Source organism: Dysidea avara, chromosome 11 (genome assembly GCF_963678975.1).
Source record: "Dysidea avara chromosome 11, odDysAvar1.4, whole genome shotgun sequence".
Classification (NCBI taxonomy): Eukaryota; Metazoa; Porifera; class Demospongiae; order Dictyoceratida; family Dysideidae; genus Dysidea; species Dysidea avara.
Genome location: NC_089282.1, coordinates 1,521,088 through 1,541,789, shown reverse-complemented (window position 1 = coordinate 1,541,789; position 20,702 = coordinate 1,521,088). Strand labels below are relative to the sequence as shown.

General features: G+C 38.6%; 1 protein-coding gene across 6 annotated transcripts in view; it reads left to right on the top strand.

Annotated features, from left to right (window-relative positions):
• LOC136239477 (perivitellin-2 67 kDa subunit-like) overlaps positions 1–20,702 on the top strand; it is a 186,582-nt gene that overhangs the window by 164,508 nt on the left and 1,372 nt on the right. For 2 of the 6 annotated variants that reach the window (XM_066030218.1, XM_066030217.1), the window contains 13 exons: positions 3–104; positions 151–237; positions 1,695–1,783; positions 5,011–5,098; positions 5,559–5,665; positions 6,414–6,511; positions 7,059–7,130; positions 7,501–7,565; positions 8,140–8,219; positions 8,281–8,324; positions 8,697–8,827; positions 9,317–9,432; positions 9,483–9,587. In XM_066030218.1, the coding sequence (XP_065886290.1) occupies positions 9,367–9,432; positions 9,483–9,587 (171 nt within the window). In that variant the 5' untranslated portion in view covers positions 3–104; positions 151–237; positions 1,695–1,783; ... (7 more) ...; positions 8,697–8,827; positions 9,317–9,366. Of the gene's footprint in view, positions 1–2; positions 105–150; positions 238–1,172; positions 1,406–1,456; positions 1,574–1,694; positions 1,784–5,010; positions 5,099–5,558; positions 5,666–6,413; positions 6,512–7,058; positions 7,131–7,500; positions 7,566–8,139; positions 8,220–8,280; positions 8,325–8,696; positions 8,828–9,316; positions 9,433–9,482; positions 9,588–12,929; positions 14,028–14,117; positions 14,904–20,702 lie in introns of those variants that run through there. The other 4 variants (XM_066030219.1, XM_066030220.1, XM_066030221.1 and 1 more) reach the window with 4 other exon arrangements.

The following is a 20,702-nucleotide window of genomic DNA, read 5'->3' as shown; positions in this document are numbered from 1 at the left end:
AGTTTCCACTGAGCACGCAATACAAGTACATCATATAATTGTGTGATGTATCTTGTTGATTACTAGCCGGAGGGACTTTTGGTGATATACAAGTTGTTATCAAGGTGTGTACTATTACTACAGGTTGTGATCTTCCTATTGACATTTTAGGTCAGGTAACAATGAGATAATGTCACTTTGTTTTGTGAAGAACTGGACTGGTGATAGAGATCGTGTGGCCAGCTTGTCAGCTAAGGGGTAAGCTATTGTTGTGTAGTGTAATGCAATGTAATGCTCCCCTACTTCGGGCAGCATGTGGGGATTGCAGCCTAAAGCTGTCCCCAGTGTAAGTAGCATTTACAACAAGCATAAAAGCACTATATTGTCAACAGTCAAATACTAGGAGATTTGTAGCATGATTTGAGATTTGACATCACCTGTTCATTTAGACCAGGGGTGAGTTGCAAATTTATACTCTGCCCAACCTGGGGTACATTGGTGGGGTTTCCTCTTGTGATATTACAGCCAGATATACTTGTGGGATTATAAAGATGGTTCCCGATAACGGTCAGACAATTTCCGGACATAATATCCTATCAAAGGAGTCCAAAAAGCCCAGGGTGTGCATATTTGGTTTACTGTTTACTACTGATAGCTGTCTCTTGGTTGCTAGGAGATTAAACATTAAAGCCACCCAAGAGAGTGTACCAATGCCAACCCCTCTGCTGTACAGAAACCTTACAAAATCACTTGTAATAGTGTCTCAGCACATAAAAGCTATCCTTAGCATAACACAAGGAATGCCTACAGCCAGAGTGTCATCCATCAGAGAATGCCTACTACAGGCAGTGTTATAGGTCACTTGTGTCCATGCAAAGTATAAATATGTCCGGACAAGTTTGGATTTGTCAGGACATTTTGTCCTGGCACTTTAGAATTCTTATCAGGAGCACTGTACTCATGTCAAGTACATCACTCTGCAAGGAAACCATACTCACGGGGTGTAATGTGGCTGTAAACAGATCCTTTGTGTGGGATGGCTATATCAGACCAGAAGCAATTTGGAAGGAGTTGATGTATTTGTATCAATTCAAAATGACATGTGAAAGTTGATGACATTTGGTAGACGTGTTACAACTGATTTGATATGTACCACAATTCTTTACTTCTGATATCACATATCATTGCTATAGGGGATGGAGAGATCCCACCAATCAGATACCTTACTAGTGTGTTGGGGACAGTACCCTGATGTGTACCTACTGGACTCTAGTTCACTACAGATAACACTCTAGGGGGGAACACCCTCAGACCCCATATTGTGAAAAAGTCATACTAAGTGTAACAATTAATATTTTGAAACTTTCGAATTCATGCTGTGGTGTTTTGTCCCCATTAATGTGTATTCCTGTTGTAACCATGAAAGGTATGTTGCATGCAGTAAAACAGCCGGTAGCATCTACCCTAATACTAATAGATGCAGCACGTGATGATGGTATACAATTGTTCGTATATCTACAAGGTGAAGATGACATCATCCGTTCATTGCTTTGTGTCACTAGTTCTGTTTTGTTTAGAAGAAAACATGTAATGGGTAAAATTACTATAACAAATGTTTTGTTTCACAGTGGTGTTTTACTGGTTATACAAAGTGTGATTTTCTTTATGTGAAACTTTATTTGTACAGTGTATACATATTGTTTGTGTTGTTGTAGACTGTTCCACAGAAGTACGAGTATGATCCAGCATTCATTAAGGCATGTGGTCATGATGTTCACACGTTGTGTGATATTGAGGCAACCGAGTGAGTGATGTTACTAGCTAGGACTCATTGTTGAGCCATGACCATGTTATATAGGTCATACAGTAGAACACACACACACACACACACACACACACACACACACACACACACACACACACACACACACACACACACACACACACACACACACACACACACACACACACACACACCAGTGTTTACAGTACAACTCTTATTAAGGATTTGAATAGCATCATGTACTCAGTAGATTACCTGTACAATTGATGTCACCAATTAGATACAGTAGGGGGCATATTTCACCTTCTTATTTTAAAGAACATGGAACATGACTCTTTTACAGTATTATGCACACGCAAGCAAAGCCTTTTGCTGCTGTGTAAGAGTCAGTCAATGCTGGCATATCCTCCAGAGGCAGTACTGGTAACCTAGGTGATGGTATGGGCACCATAAACCTCATGTATGTGAAAAATATTCACCATTCTACACACACAGATTGTTGTTTTGTGACCTTTTAACCTTATCTAATCCAAAACAGCCAAGCTGTAAAAAAAGAGTGCGGCCCCCAAAAAGGCTATGGTGAAAAAAGATGTGAAATCCAAGGTGGCGGCCAAGAAATGGCTGTGATGGTAGGTTAATGGTAAAAATTTTAATCACAACAATTCAGGTGAATTTTGTGCAAGTGGCACCAAATTCATTTGAATTGTCGTTATTAAAATTTTTACCATTAACCTACCATCACAGCCATTTCTTGGCCGCCACCTTGGATTTCACATCTTTTTTCACCATAGCCTTTTGGGGGCCGCACTCTTTTTTTACAGCTTGGCTGTTTTAGATTAGATTTCACTTCTTTTTGTATTTGTATACCCCAAAGCCGGGGCTGGCTTTGAGGTTTTTTAACATATCTTTTTTTCTTTACCACAGGAAGAAGAAAAGATGAAAGAGATGTTGAATACTTTAAATATTTCTGATTTCATCAGTAAATGTACATTATTTTTATATATGTAATACATATATTTGTTATAGAACTCTCCGTGGTGGTTTCTTTGTAACTGAACACTCTACAAGGTAACTTCTTCTAGCTGATCTCTCTACAGGGTGAATTGTTTGTAGCTGAACTCTCTACACGGTAACTGCTTCTAGCTGACGTCTCTACAAGGTCACTAGTTTGTAACTGAACTCTCTACATGGTGGTTTCTTTGTAACTGAACTCCTTACAAGGTGACTTCTTCTAGCTGATCTCTCTACAGGGAGATTTGTTTGTAGCTGAACTCTTTACAGGTGAGTTGTTTGCAGCTGAATTCTCTACATGATGATTTCTTTGTAACTGACTCTCTACAAGGTAACTTCTTCTAGCTGATCTCTCTACAGGGCGATTTGTTTGTAGCTGAACTCTCTACAAGATGATTTCTTCTATAGCTGATCTTTCTACAGGGTGATTTGTTTGTGGCTGAACTATGTATAGATGATTTGAGCTCTTTACAGAATGGTTTCTTTGTAGCTGAACTGTCTACAAGGTAACTTCTTCTAGCTGATGTATCTACAGTGTCAGTAGTTTGTAGCTGAATTCTCTACATGGTGGTTTCTTTGTAACTGAACTCTCTACAAGGTGGCTTCTTCTAGCTGATATTTCTACATGGTGGTTTGTTTGTAACTTAACTCTCTACAAGGTGGCTTCTTCTAGCTGATCTTTCTACATGGTGGTTTCTTTGTAACTGAACTCTCTACAAGGTGACTTCTTCTAGCTGATCTCTCTACAGGGAGATTTGTTTGTAGCTGAACTCTCTACAGTTGCAGCTGAACTCTCTACATGATGGTTTCTTTGTAGCTGAACTCTCTACAAAGTGATTTCTTCTAGCTGATCCTTCTACAGGGTGATTTGTTTGTAGCTGAACTCTCTACATGGTGGTTTCTTTGTAGCTGAACTCTACAAGGTGATTTCTTCTAGTTGAAATATCTCTTTCCGTAGTTGAACTCCCTACAAGGTAACTTCTTCTAGCTGATCTCTCTACAGGGTGAATTGTTTGTAGCTAAACTCTATACAGGTTACTTGTTTCTAACTGATCTCTTGAATTCTCTTCAGGGTGACTGCTCTATTAGGAAGACTGCTCTATTAGGATGACTGCTCTATTAGAGTATCTCGATCTCGCACTTGCTGCACCAAGTTGGATTTCGTGTTATAATTCCGTGGCTTTAAGTCTGACTCTTCTACACCATTGAAGAGCATTTCTAAGATGATTACTCCATCTGTACAGCGATTTTCAAAGCATTACTTCAAGCGGTTTATCTGGTAGGCGTGGCAAGTAGTCGTTTTTTATTAGCTAATCTCGATTGCATAATTGTTACACACTGTTGGTTTTTTCGTTGTATCTTCCTGGATTTTAGCTCGATTTCTTTCAAACCACAAAAGGTTTGAGGTTCAATAGTTAACCTATTCACCCACCGATTTTCAGCTTCTTCCCTTACACGGTTTACCCTGTGGGCGTGACAACATATTGGTGTTATTTTTCATGAATAATCACTCATAACTCTTTGCCTGTTTATCGTATTCCAGCCAAAGTTGGTACTGAGATGCGCCTTCATACCCCCCTTCTGTGTGCCAAATTTCAAGGCAATCGGATATGGCGTCCGCATTTTATAGCAGTTTTTGTAAGTGTGCGAAAAGAGGAAGAAAAATAAGAAGGAAAAAAAATGAAGAAACTAAGCCAATTTTGAAGTCGCATATCTCGGGAATGCTTGAAGCAATTTCGCTCAAATTTGGAATGTGGAGTACTGAAGTTGGAGGGAATGTCCACAGCAAAAATCGTCTTGTTTCATGAAGGCAGCACAGAGCTACGGAGGTGCGAAAATAGCGTTTTCTTTCTTCCTGTCAATATACTCACGGGTGTTGCGCGCCGGCTTCTTGGGCCGCACGACACACTACCGTGTGTCTTGATACACATAGCAATTGCAATACAAACAAAGTGACTACTAATAACGTGTTTAAAGACTTGAACACATCAAATTTCTATCAACTCTTGAGACATTACATTTATGAAAGCTAAAATGTTTGTAGGATGAGATAGAAAACTGAAGGATCATTAATGGTAATCTGGACATGTATGTAGGACATGTATGGCTTCTAGGGGGATAAACTTGCTGCCAATAACTCTATACTACACACATGTAGCCAGGCACATTACACAGGCATACATATGTATGTACACCCTGTAGTACTGTTATGACTTGTGTTACTATTCATTTTGCAGAACTGAAGTAATGGAATGTTTGCTAAGGAAATCTGATGACTTACCTGCAGCTTGTCGTACCATTATAAGGAAGGAACAATGTGAACAGGTAACCGTAATGTAGTTTACATATAATTTGTATTATATGTATGTGTATGAGTGGGTACGTGTGTGTGTGTGTGGGTGCGTGCGTGCATGTGCGCGTGTGTGTGTGTGTCATCACCCTCATACAGTCAACACACAAGGGGTCCTCCCTTCTGTTGACCTGGCAGGCTAACAACTAATACATTTGTATACATTTCATAACTACAGTACATATCACAAGAAGGTGCTATTTGTACTTGTACTGTGCTAGATTTGAGGAGCCGGGCCTCTGCTATTGTGTCCACGCTCCAGGCACTTTATTCACCTTTAAAGCTTCTAATCAGCTACCGCGCCCAGCCTGGGTTGGGTCATTGAACATGTAGAAAACATCTTTAGTAGTGTGCTCTGGTCTGCATTTTTACATACACATATTTGTATAGGAAAAAGAGGATAATTGCACTTATATAATGTTCATATTCATGTAGAATTCCTCCTACAGAATGAGAACATACACCTCAACCCAGAAGTGGATTCCCAGTGTGTTATGGATATAGACAGGTTGTGTCCTGAGTTGCCTGCTGGTAGAGGAAAGGTACAAATGTGAACTATATCAGTATGTGTAATGAATGATGACAGGGAATTTTGAAAGTGTATGTAAATACTAATCACAATTCCAAAGTTGATTACAATCATTTTTTGACCTTCCATTAAATTCCAACTTTGGCTATACTTTGTACACAGGTACATACTGTCAGTGGCGTAGCCAGACTTTTTGCCATGCCCGGGCATTGGGCGGGCAAGCCATTCAACTCCATGCAACACAAATGCACATGCCCATCTTCATGTGGACATCAATAGACATTTTAAAATGTGTTGTGAATCACTACCTCCGTGTATACTCTAACTGCATGTAAGATAATAACCTACTAACTGTGACCGCTAGCTAGTAATTCTCTTTTTATCACATACATACAGTAGTGTCTTAATACCAGACTAGCCACAGGGAATTTAAATGAAAGCATGGAGCGCTTATGGTAGACTACCCACATCATGTGAGATAATTAGTCTACAAACAGGAAAAAGAAATAAATGCTGACTATAAACAAGTACTCCATCCTGTCTGAACTATCAGACTAAGCCCCAGTATCCATACACACAGCTTGAAAGGCTTCCCACTTTTCATAACTTTGCATCAATTTGAGTTTTCATCAAGGTTTTGAACCCGTAGCACCACAAACACTGAAGTCACAGTGTCCCTATCTGCATAGAAAAATTTCTGCCTAGTCCTTTGTCAAGACGCTGACCACATTTTAATCATGTGATCTTGTTTTTTTTATTAGCCATTAATATAATACTACAATCGAATAGTAAAATCCCAGGGGGAAACCCGGTTACTGCTGGCCAGCCAGAAAGAAAGCATCGACAAAGTGGACACGCAGTAAGTTGTGTTGGCTATTCTTGTACATTAATTGTTCATCAGTGATTCAACCCACCTCCTTGATTACTCTGGGTAGCTAATGGTAAGGCAAAGTGACTTGATTCCCTGGCAATGCCCTGGCTTGCCCGGGTCTGGCCACTGCATACTGTATGTAAGGATTTTTTCAATCAGACAGGTGGCCTGTTAATTTAATTGTGACGTAATTCACTGTATTGTAGTGTGTGGAGAGAAGAACAATAGAAGTTTATTAGATTTAGAAAATCGTACATGCCTTATCAGAAATCATGTTTTAGAAAGTACGTAGCTGCAGTACTAGAAATAAGGTTCAGAAATTGGTTGGCTGTTTTTGAAAGACAGAAAATTTTCCATGGGGTATTGCTGGCTTCCAAATGTAGTCTGAATTTTGTCGGCCAAATCCTGAGATTTGTTAGAAAATGACTAACTGCTAGCACTGGGCTGAAGTTTTGTTATACAGGAGGATAGGTGGGTGGGTGGGTGAGTGTACATTGAATTCATAAGATGTGTGTTACACATGTTCAATTCTCAGGTACTGGAGTGTCTACATAGACACTTTCATCATCTGAGTAAACCTTGTGCTGCTATCCTGGCCCCCAAACAGGTGCATATTTGTGTGTGTGCGTGTGTGTTGTGTGTGTGTAGTGTGTGTGTGTGTGTGTGTGTGTGTGTGTGTGTGTGTGTGTGTGTGTTGTGTGTGTGTTGTGTGTGTGTGTAGTGTGTGTGTGTGTGTAGTGTGTGTGTTGTGTGTGTGTAGTGTGTGTGTGTGTGTGTAGTGTGTGTGTGTGTGTGTAGTATGTGTGTGTGTAGTGTGTGTGTAGTGTGTGTGTGTGTGTGTGTAGTGTGTGTGTGTGTGTAGTATGTGTGTGTGTGTGTGTGGTGTGTGTGCGTGCGTGCATGCGTGCGTGTGTGTGTGTCACATGACCCATCCTAGCCATGTCCACTTATATATGCTGTTTCCTATATGCTTGTAGGCTACAGCTAATAAAGATGTCAGGTGGACTATGTACTAATGAAGAGCTGCAAGGATGGAATAGAGGTGATGTATGATGTGTGTATGTACTGTATGATGTGTGTATGTACTGTATGATGTGTGTATGTACTGTATGATGTGTGTATGTTCTGTATGATGTGTGTATGTACTGTATGATGTGTGTATGTACTGTATGATGTGTGTATGTACTGTATGATGTGTGTATGTTCTGTATGATGTGTGTATGTACTGTATGATGTGTGTATGTACTGTATGATGTGTGTATGTTCTGTATGATGTGTGTATGTACTGTATGATGTGTGTGTGTACTGTATGATGTGTGTATGTACTGTATGATGTGTGTATGTTCTGTATGATGTGTGTATGTACTGTATGATGTGTGTATGTACTGTATGATGTGTGTATGTACTGTATGATGTGTGTATGTACTGTATGATGTGTGTATGTACTGTATGATGTGTGTATGTACTGTTTGTATATTTGTGTGGGACTTACCCACAACTATCCCATGTTTGCCTCTCTGGTCAAGCCACACTTTTTAAACATGTTAAGTTGTATGTACAGCCTCTACCAAAAGAGGGAATTCCAGTCAGTTCACATCTACATATCTATCTTATAGAAATATTGTGAAGATGTTGATCCATCTGAAGTACTGAACTGTTTGATACAACACAAGTTTCAGTTTGAACTGACAAGCGAGTAAGGCACACTGCAGGATGTATGGCTTGATGTGGTTATATTGTGGTTATGTGCTCTGTAGCTGTAGGACTGCTATTGTTACTAGAGAAACAATGATCATTCAAGGTCTGTGGTGTACTGTATAATAATACACTATATTAGCATACATGCACACATGACATGAACACATACACTTGCACACACGTGTGCACGTACACACACACATACACACATACACACACAGACAAAGGATGTACTCAAAGTGTGATTGGCATTGAAATAAAATATGACACTTACCTAGCTTTCACCACCATACAATTAAAGGTGCTTATTCTACTCCTGTCTCTTGTAGCCACCACTATTCTAAACCTGGACCATTCCCATCACAAACACACAACACACAATGTCATGCACTGTGTACATGTATCACTGTCCACTGACTTATGTAACATATACTAATAACACAATCCCTTAACTCGGTGAATCACTGTCTTGTAGATCAGAGACTAAACACAAGACTATGCGGAAAAGATTTTGAAACTGTTTGTCCAGAAGAACCCGGATATACAATGATTCGTTGCCTGTATAGGAATGCTAATCATGAGAATGATGATAATGTTATTAACAAGGTATTGTGTGTGTGTGTGTGTGTGTGTGTGTGTGTGTGTGTGTGTGTGTGTGTGTGTGTGTGTGTGTGTGTGTGTGTGTGTGTGTGTGTGTGTGTGTGTGTGTGTGTGTGTGTGTGTGTGTGTGTGTGTGTGTTTTAGAAGGAAGGGTGGGAGTAGCCCTCAGTGATTGGTTCACTCAGTGCTTAAGCAATTTAATATGATTGATGTTTTGGCGTGATTTTTCACCTGTTTGCAACAGCTACACCTGGCTGGTAAAACCTGCATTTTTCTCTGACTAATACAACCTCTCTCCACCAATTCCTGGTGATTGTTCTAATAGGGTACATTTGTGGAATTCTGTCATATCTGTCAGTGTGTGTTCTATTAGAATAGTTTGTGCATACAAATATCTTTGCAAAATAATTTGTATTGGTAACAGTAAAGCTCCTACCAGCCCTCACATATAATAGTCATTGGCTAAGGGATACCAGTACTGTTGCTCTATTACAGGAGAATAACCCAAAGGTGTCTTAACCATGTGCTAAAATCTTACTCAATTAATGAAAGAGAAACAGACGGACTACGGGTTTAATCTTGACTTGATTGATAGATGTGAAGAAGAAAAGGTAAAAAAATATTTTTATAAGGTGCCTAGTGAGGTTGCTCCTGTTGCTAGGTATTTAAGAACTGCATAGCAACCAATAGACCTGGCCGTGGCTCAGTTATTGAATGTCTTAAGAAGATAGATCGCCATGGTGGAGCAGCTAATCCTTGTTATAAGGTATGCATCAATCACCAGCTGTACTGTACAATACAAAAATTTTTGGCGAGATATAATTTCAAGATATGTAGAATTTGGTGGATGATATATTTGGTGAATGCTTGTATCAAGCTACATTCTCTCCATTTAGTTGGCTAAAATTGGATAAGAAAATTTTGGTGAATCAAAGGTCGATCTGCCAAATTTTATATTGTGCGGTACAGTAGTACATACGTATGTCTTTTATTGGTCGAACTACTGTCCAATTAAACCCTTAATATATGGCAGTGTGACAGTCTTATGCTTCAGCCTTGTGTTTCAAGTTAGACCTTCTGACTTCTAATACTTCTGATGATATTAGAATATATACAGAATAGAGAATATAGAATATATAGAATATGGTAACAGCTGCTGTTGACATACTTTTGACAAGACACTGGTTTCATTAGTTGTAGCAAGCCTTGTTCTCAAAGCTATTGTAAACACATCCTACCCTTGTATTAAGGTAGGCCTTCAATTAATTAGCACACAGCATTTGTCTTTGTTATACAATGGAATTTTGCAGTTACAGTATAACCAAATACTATAATACTACCACACTGTCTGCATGTGGTTAGTAAGTGCATTATGACCACATCATACTGGTTATGACCACATCATACTGGTTATGACCACATCATACTGGTTATGACCACATCATACTGGTTATGACCACATCATACTGGTTATGACCACATCATACTGGTTATGACCACATCATACTGGTTATGACCACATCATACTGGTTAATGTCTTTGTCATGACTAGCTATGTGCAAAGCTTATGATAAGAATTCTCTGTTGTCCTGCCACAATGTCCTGGCAAACCAAAATTGGCCGGACAATTGCCAAAATCGGCCGGACAATTGCCAAAATCGGCCGGACAATTGCCAAAATTTACTGGACATGTGGATGATGAATGCACTGTAGCATAGCATATAAACATTATAGTGGTAAGATGTCACATGCCTTACTGCAACTGTTATGTAGTTACAGTACACCGGAGGATTGGCAATGGTACATTTGTGGTCACTCCCTTGGGTTGTAAGAATGTATACCATCTCCTGGCAACCAAGTGACTGTTATTGTTGATAGCATGCCAGCTCAGCCCTTAGGCTCCTTCCTTGTGCTTTGATGGGACACTGTGTCCAGACAAATTGCATTATGGTCAGACATCTATGCAATTTGAATTGTTATCATAAGCTCTGTATGTGTGTAGCAGCACCAATAGAAGCCAGTCAAGAACTTGTTGACTTCATGCACACACATTTAATTAGCTAGGTAACACATGTTGTAATTTCCTGCCTGTACTGCTAATGTATTTCATGTTGTATATCGGTTGTGCTCATACCTACTACAGTGGTTGTAGCTAGACAGTGAACTTGCTAAGGCAAGTCATCCTCGCCAAAGTATCCCAGCTTACCATCATCAAGTGGATCCCAATATAGCCTAACACCAGAGTTCAATATTAGCTAAGTAGGAAGACTGCAGTCATGCAAGCCTGTCTAAGGCATGGCCTCAATTATCAGCACTGCTCTATCATGCTGGCCAGTGAATTTATGAGATTTCATTAAAGAGGAACTTGACTGAGTTAAATTGAGTCAGTGCATTTGTACTAGAACATGTACTGTAGTACACTCTCTCCATACTTCTTAAAAATTATTATGAACTCAGACACTGTCTGAGCATTATATACAGCATGCATGTGTTGTACAGTACATACTGTGGCTGATCCTGGCGGTGATTCTTTTTGTAGTGTTCAGTCTTGAGGAAAAATATTAGCAATAGCTACTGCATTATGGCCTGCATGAGCCAGAATTATATGGAAGCCGGCTGAGCATGCACATGTATATCAACAGCTGTAGTCTTTCTTCATTACTGCATTAGCTTCCATACAGGCCATGTGTACACAATACATCATACAGCATGTACAGAAATAGACATCATAATGTAGACCTTAATTGTAGTGTAATGCTACTACACATCCTACAAATCTGGTGATTCATAGTATCCGGTCTGGATTAGAAGTCTGCAGCTGCTGACTGCAGCACAGATTTCAGTCACTGCTCACCTAGAACACAACAATATAATATAATGTCCTGAGTGTGTTGGGCCCTTTGTGCCTTATAGTGTTTATGAGCTCCTGCGGTGAGGTCCAACAAGCTATTTCCATCAATGGATTTTAAAAAGTGCATAAACTAGACATATTCGTAGAAAAAAATAAACAAGGAAATGCACCCAAACAAGAAGGGATCACTGGGGTGGATATGTAAACCACAAATCCCTATTTTGACTAATGGATAGATTGAGCATTTCATACAGACAACACTGCATGAGTCAAAATGGGGATTTGTGGTTTACATAACCACCCCAGTGATCCCTATTCCCGCTTTAATTTTTTTTTAGTATGTCTATGATAAATAAGTTCAATAGAAATTATTTACTGCTAGTTGTCTGGCATTTTACTAGCCTTCTTTGTTATGGCTGCTGGAAAATTTTTTTGCTATATATAGAATAAATTTCTCACAGGTCCCCTAGTGGGATAATAAAATAAAGAAAATGTTCTTCTGCTTGTGATGCCTCATAGACCAACCAGCACAAGGATGTTAACAAATAAAATATGGTACTGAAACAAATATCTTGTTGAAAGAAACAACTTGGTTTTCTATTGAAGTGATACCATTCCAAAGTTATGGTCACTTTTATTGGCTGCAATAATTTTTTGAATTTATCTGCCTTTGGGGTGTAAATTAACTTTGGCAGGTACTAATAATAAAAATGAACTTTTCTGCCGTGAGTGAGTGTGCATATGCAATATTGTACGGACTTCCAGTTTTGAGTTGACTACTTAGTAAACACTAGCTTATTCAAGATGTCTCACAAGAAAACTCAGACCCATAGCACTAAGAGTTTACCTGTTGTGGTTGCTCAAACACCATAATGCAGAATACATTTGTGGCTGTATGTAGTAATAACTTTGTGTGGGTGTGCATGTCTAGACGGTGGGTTCATAGTCAGCTGTAAAAATTTTGTGTGGCTGCATGTGTGGGCTAATTCTTAGTGAGGGTGATGATAGTTAATCTGTGGTAAATGTACTGGATGACGACATTTACCCCACACATGCAGCCACACAAAAATTTTTACAGCAACCCACTGTCTAGATGCCCACACAAAGTTATCACTAGTTAGCTTTTCTTTTTATCCTATAGCCACTTGTTTTGGTAAAAATCATGTAAACAATGGTGTCACATTAAAATATTTTAAAACAACAACAGCTGCATGTTCATATGTTCATATAACAACATATCCTCTCCACTACTCCCAGCACTGGCTGTCAAGTGGTGGATAAAGTCAGTGACTGAAAAACTTGCTACCTGAAGTCGGCATTAAGCCTGCCCTCACAAAAGATGTTAGTGGACATGATGGCAGACCTCTTACAGTTAGAAGCAGATCCTGTACCTTAACTAAAACATACACCGACCATAGTTCAAATTGTTTGCCAACATGTGGAGGCCTACTTCCTAGTAGCAGATGTACTCATGCCTTTCAGTAACTAACTTGCAATTATCTACACATTTACCACGAATCCAGTGTCCAGCACAGCTGCCTGCTACTATGTCCTGTTGATGCATACCTAGGCACTCACTACACTCATCAGCATCTCATTGGAGGTGACGATTGGACCCGTGTTGACTGCAGCAAGAACATTGGATGATGGCTTTGTAGTACTGTCATCAATAGTTTTGGAAATCTAACCATGACAGATGGTACCATACATGTCACCAGTAGTACTATCTACACTGTATGTGGAAAATTTCATTGTTTTATGAGGAGTGCACAATTTTTGGGTTATATGCGTAGCTGCTGTGAATATGCAAACATCCTAGTATGGCTGCATGCAGCCATGCATGCAGCCATACATGCAGGGTATGCAAGTTACATACAGTATAAATTTAAGCAAATGTTCACTCTATCTACAGTCAGAAAGGCACTGCAGATATGACTCTGTGGCTCAAGTGTTTGCTTTTATTCTTGGAACTATCCTTTGTGTTATCAGCTGTAATAGTGGTAAAACTTGAAGATGAAGAGGATACCCAAACAATAACAGAAATAATAGAATCAAAGTTAGATAAGCAAGATGCTGCACTTGACCTATTGAATTCTACTTTTCAAGATGAACTTGATCACCAACAAGTACAGATTGATGGCCTTACTGAGGAAAATAAAGAATTGAAGTCAGAAATAAGGCAAACTGCTAAAGAACTACAACAGCTAAAAAAAACCGTAACAGCTCAATTCGATGGTTATAATTCCACTCTCTATAAAGGATATAATGTACAGCAAAGTCAGATTAAACAACTTGATGGTCAAATCAAAGGGCTAAAACAAGATGTACAAACCATTCTAGAGAGTGCTAAACAAGGTACAATGTGTATGATGTGTACATATCGTGTACATAGCAGCCTTCAAAATAAACTATAGCTAGTTATATTTTTTATCATATACTGTGCAGGTGTTCCATCATGGTTTAACCAAACTCAACTTTGCTACCAATGGCGACCAGATGGTAGTGGTGTTGGTCAATGCGGGGCAGGGGAGCCACGTAAGCTGTGTGCTTATGTTGGGAGAAACACCCAGTTTTACAGAGATGATACAGATAGTCGAAGCGGTGGCTGTAGAATGCAATGGAGCATTGTTTCCCCTAATGCAGAAACATGGTTTAGAAGTGTCAAAATATGTTATCGCTGGTATGCAGATGGAAATGGAGGACAGTGTGGTGGGGGAGCACCAAGGTCAATATGTGCTGATGTTGGTAGTTTCACTCAAGAGTACAGGGATGATACAGACTCAAGAGGTGGTGGATGTAGAATGTCATGGATGCTGTCCATTCCTAGTTCTTCACCATCATGGCTGACAAAAGCAAGGCTATGCTATGATTGGTACCCAGATGGTAATAGTGGGCAGTGTGGTGGTGGTGCTGCTCGAAAACTTTGTGCAACTGCAAATTCCTGGACAGATTACTACCGAGATGATACTGACAATCGTGGTGGAGGATGTCGTATGTCTTGGGGCCTGTATCTCTGAACCATAATCAGATGAAAATGATGAACTGTTGCCAACTATATAGGCTAAATGTGTAATTGTAATTCATTTAGTAGCTAGGCCATTTAGTTTCATAAATGTTGTGTCAACTGGTACATAGTACAAAGTGTAGAGTGTATACTCCAATTGCTACCAGGTGTACTTTGTATCTATACCTATTGTGTAGCTGTATACAGCATGATGTATATAGTAAATAAAGCATTACCTAACCCATACATAAGACACATACAATCAGATCACATGATACAACATACGTGCCCCTACCAGGGAGAAGTGTATACAGAGGTTTGGATCATACCAAATTACTGTATCAAAATACCAAATTACTTACTATGCCCAATTACTGATGATCACATAGTACAGGTGTAAGGGCAAACAGAGCCATGCAATTATAAACTGCAGCTGTAGGCAGATTCCAGGCATACCAAGTCAAGGCATGTTTTGCTCTAAGGTTACACAATACCATGCAGTGTATGCCGAGGTCCCTTGTGACCATATTTTAGCCATATTCATATTAAAGAAGCCTAGTGAGTTTTGATAGAAGCTCTTTAAACACTTTGACACCCATTCATAGAGAGGCTTCTTTGAAATGAATTTGGATATAATGTGGCCAAACAGGAACAATTATCACTATGTACTTACCGGGCTCATTTTTGATGGTACAATACTGAGTTGGACACTCTCCTCTTTATTATGGACTCTTGTTGTTACACATATATAAACTGTACACTGTGAAGAAAGTGAGCAAATAAGCTTGAATTTTTGTGCTAAGATCAAGGTACTCTAATAGAGCAGTCACTACTCTAATAGAACAATCGCAATTCTAACAAGTTTAAGAAAAATTAGAAATTTTAAACTAGAGTAAGGATCAACTAGAATATAGTGCACCAATAATGAGTACTGAAACAAGCTTGAGTATGACAGCAAATTACTGTAACCGCCCAAAAGAAGTGAATATCCATACTGTGCTATGGAGTTTCATAAGTGAAATGCACAGTAGCTAGAATGTTCACTTCTTTTTGTGTTACAGTATTTTGCTGTCATAATATACTAACTCAAGCTTGTTTCAGTACTTTTTACTGGCGCACTATTTTCTAGTTGATCCCTACTCTAGTTTAAAATACCTAATTTTTTCTTAAACTTGTTTCTGTTCTTTTTATAGAACTGGTGATCAATCTACGTAGCTTCATAAAGATGAATTGATGTAGCTATGGGAAGTCAATCAAAGAAAATGCCATCAATTTTTTGTTGAACATAAACTGTAATTGTGTACATAGCAGGGGCGGTGGAGCAGGCCAAAGAGTGAGGGGACCAGGCCAGCTGTAAAGAAAGGTTGCTACCTGCTGACAGTAGCTGCTCTCCACCAATTATATCTCCTTATTTATTACTACACATACGTAGCTAAGTAGCTAGCTACTCTGCTTCTCTGAATACTGTGACTACTCTATTAGAGTATCCAGATCCTGACTGTTCTATTAGAGTATCTCGATCTTTTCTTGCAAACAGTGTCTCATAAAAGTGGGGGGGGCCATGGCCCCCCATCTCCACCACCTATGGCACATAGATTGGTGTACTGATATTCTATAACAATTGGTTGATATATGTCTTATGGTTTAAGACAGGGGCTTTGAACAGTGAAGTCATGTGGGGTGACTAAGTTACAGAGTGTTTCAAAATCATTAACTGTACCTTGCTTTTTATGCCAATACTAAGGGAATCTGGGTGCATGCCCACAGGAAAATTTGAGATTTGAATGCTTTGAGATTGAGCATTTTCAGTGGTACATGTGTACTTGAATAGGATACTATGTCAATGGCTATCATTAAGATATACTGCGCAACTAGATAGCTACATCAGTAAATGAAGGTATTTCAGATAGACTCGTGCTCTTGATTATATGTGTTAATGGAGACAAATTGCCCAACTTATGATGATTCCACTGAATGTTTTATTAGAGTAGTTAGGTAACTGCTCTATTAGTGTATCTTGATTTTGTGCACTCCCAGCACTCCCATTCTTGCATGTAACCTTTAGCACAAATCCTAGTAAACCAAGGTGAAGTAAATTGGCTAATGACTGGAATACAACTGGGCATTGGGAAAAGTGATGGGGTACCACCCCTCCACTCTTCAAAGTGGGGGGCAGTTCTACTTTGCTAAGAACAAGTTCTTATCCACCCATTGTCTGGAACAGTCAGTTGAACTCAAACATACAAACTAATCAAACACACGAGAACCAATTAACAGCATTCATAGAGTGAAATAGCTACCTTACAAAGCAAATTAAAGCAGTGCATTAAGAAACATAAGCGATTAAACCGTGCCAACTAATCCCCGAACTAATCAGCACATGCCTGTTCTACTTTGTTAAAACGAGTTCTTACACCTGTCATCTGGAACAATCAGTTGAACTCAAGCACACGAGAAGCAAGTGAAAACCCATTACATACAGTATGTTACCAGCTAACTTAGAAAAAGTAAGAAACCAAAAGGTATAAAAAATGAAAAAAACTTTTTCACAAGGGGAATTTGAACCACAGACCTCCAACCTGAGAGGCAGCATCCCAAACCACTGTACCACCAGTGCTAGCTGCCAGCTCTACTTATTTTTGTCTTATTTATATGTTATGAATGTAAATGACTATATATCACTATCTAACCCATACCCCTAACCCTAACCTAATGTTGTAAAACATTGTCCTACTCCCAAAGGACGCTGTTCCTAACACTACAGGCAGTTTTTCCTAATCCTAGGGGTGGTTTTCCTTAATACTAGTAGTGATTTTCCTAATCCTAGGAGCAAAACTTTTAACTCTAGGGGTACTGTTCCTAATCCTATGAACACAGCTTTTAATCATAAGAGCCAAATTACGCGAAATTACTATTAAAATGAAATGGTAACATACTTTACCTATAATGGCTAGTGAAACAAATGTACCAGCCAGCACAGAAAGTTGAGCAGCTCGTACTATAGCAGGAAGCCACTAATGTGCTATCACTAATAAATGAACACCTTGCATTGTAAGCGGAAAGAACTGGGGACAAAGGGAAGACCATGATGAGTGTATTGTACATACTGCGGTTGGTGAAAAGGCACATCTCGGTACAAAGTGATGTCGAACACTGAAGAAATCAAGCCTGTATATTGTCAAGTTATGCTTGGCTGAAGGCATCAGTTAGTCAGAATAAAATTCTGTTAAATAGAATCTTTTTTTAATTCCATAGAAACTTTTTGGAAGGGTTTGGGGTTGATCTAAAGACATTTTTGGGTTTGACTGCCTAACCAATATCGCCAAGTTGTCATAAAAGGAAATTGAGGCTGGTTTTAGCTAGGGTGATATTTTTGGCTGGAAAAGCCCAGTTCTGCATGATCCCTACTATACAGTATACTACCGTACTGTATGATGTCATCAATTTATAAATTTTGCAAGTTATAACAATACTACTGTATTTTGATTTTGCTACAGTACACTTTACCATCACAGGGGCGTACTGAGGGGGGTTTCCAGGGGTTTTACACACTACTTGAAACAATAAAAAATGACACTTTAGGTTTCCAGAACCTGGAATCTATCATGGAACAGAACATATTTTATTTATCTTTGTTAAATAATAGTTTCTAACATGATAGAAACACTTATAGCATTGTTTTTTGAATTATGATTTTGGTGAAAAGGTCGAGATACTCTAATAGAGCAGTCAGGTAATACAAAATACTCTAATATAACAGTCACTTAGCTGAAGTGGAAACCCCTTTTCAAAATTCCTGTGTACGCCCCTGCATCAAACAGGTTTTATCTCAGATAGGCTACTAATAATTTTTAAATGCTTTACAAAGCATACACTTTGTTAGATAATAATTATTGCTATTAATAATGCTCCCAAATTCAAACCTATAGGAGGTTTAATTTTAAAAATCTTCTCAGAAGATATCCAACTAGAGTGTTAGAAAGTATATGATATGCTTAAAACAGATATTTTAGAAGTACCTTACTATCTCTGTCAAGAATGAAAGCTGTGTTCTACAATCTTGACTAAATCTGAAGAAAGTTGAACAAACACTGTGTTAATTTTTTGATTGATTAATCAACCTATTAATTGCCTGAGAGTTAAAATTGAAAGTGTTCTACATATACTAGCTATTATTAAAAATTTCTAAAGGAAGTAGGGGTTGATATAATATACACGCTACAAAAAATAAGGAAATAAGCTCAAAAATGTTACAGCTGAAATGAGAAATGATCCAGCAGTAAAAGGTAAGGAAACAAGATTAGATGACTACTTGCTATAATGAGACACACTTTAATGCCTACTTTTGGCTAGCATCTTGAAATGAGACCATCAAATTAGCCAAAAGTAGGGATTAAAGTGTCTAATTTTATCAAGTAGTCGTCTAATCTTGTTTCCTTACTTTTTACTGCTGGATCATTTCTCATTTCAGCTGTAACACTTTTGAGCTTATTTCCTTACTTTTTGTAACGTGTGTATTATATCAACCCCTACTTCCTTTAGAATCTTTTAAACTTTTTAAATAACAGCTAGCTTGTTTACTTTTTTATCCAGCTAGCTAGCTATATTATACTGTTTTTGTTTTCCACATAGTATAAATATCACCTGAAGCAGCTATCTTTTACTTTCGTATACAATAAGCGCCTCTGAAAAATAATTACCGTTTTGTCTTAAAGCTATTACAGCAACTGTTAAAGGCTTCAGCTGCATTTCTAATGGCTTAAATGTTGATGATTTTAAAGTAAAACATCACTGGAGAGTCCACCATTATAAGAGTGAAACCCTCTCTTTTAGAAGTCTGGATCCTGAGGTGGATCCGCCCCTCAAAGACATTATTAGCTAGCTACCTCACAAAATAGCTAAACTGGTAATTAAGACTATATAAAACGACTACCCAGCGTTAATAAATTCCTTGGGTACTACACCCGTTCACCCTCATCTTAGGTACACGTATTAATTCACACTTTGTTAAAATCACATATGTGGGTTGTGACGCATGCCGTAACTATTAAGCGCCACTACTATTTAGTGCCACAAATATTAATTATCCTTCAAGAAGAACAAAGAAGTGGATGAATGATGAAAGCAAACAGCATGGAGCAGTGGACAGAACGTAATCGGAACAGATTCGTGAATCCGCCATCATTACCTTGACTGTCTGAAATTTCTGGAGCCATACACCTAGCACTACCGGGTCTTACAGCAGGCAGGCTGGCAAACAAAATGTAGGTGAATTTCAAAATTAAAACTCACTGTACATCGAAACATTTGACTTTCCACTTTGTTTACCCAAGGTACAGCATCATTATAACAGGTTCCAGGTGGTTTTTCAGGTAAAACTTACTGCAAGGCCATTTTTTAAGGTGCAAAAATCTACCAAACCATATGATTTCTTACCAACACCTACTATACAGTACTATTGTAGTGTATGATGGTAGCCTCAAAGTATTCTGGCACTAAAGGGCAAAGTATATGGAAAGATGCTATAATGAATCAATTTAGGTGTTACAACTGAACTTTGTGACAATGTTCTGGTTGCCTCAAAGTTTCTCTGTCAGTTGACAAGATTGAACAAACATCTGGAGTTCAGAACAGCAAGTGTACAAAGTACAATCCATGCAGATTCCAAGGGTTCCTAAATTCTATGGTTGTTTGCATGGATATAATGCTCTATAAGGGGAATGCAAAATAAATAAGTTGGCATTGATACTTCCACTGGAGCAATACAAATGACTACGTTTTATCATCATCGTCAATAAGGCTTGCACTGTACTAACATAATTAAAGCCAGTGCTTTGTACCCCCCAGAGTTACTGGGGGTACTGGAATATTACGGTTACAAGCATGTATTTTTGCTGTTGTTGTCTTTTTTTTTCTTTTTTGTATCACTCCAACAAGGAGGAATGGCATTGTGCCAATTGTTTTGAGTATAAGATAATAAATCAAATTAAATATCAAATGATTAAAGTATGCAATATATCACACTG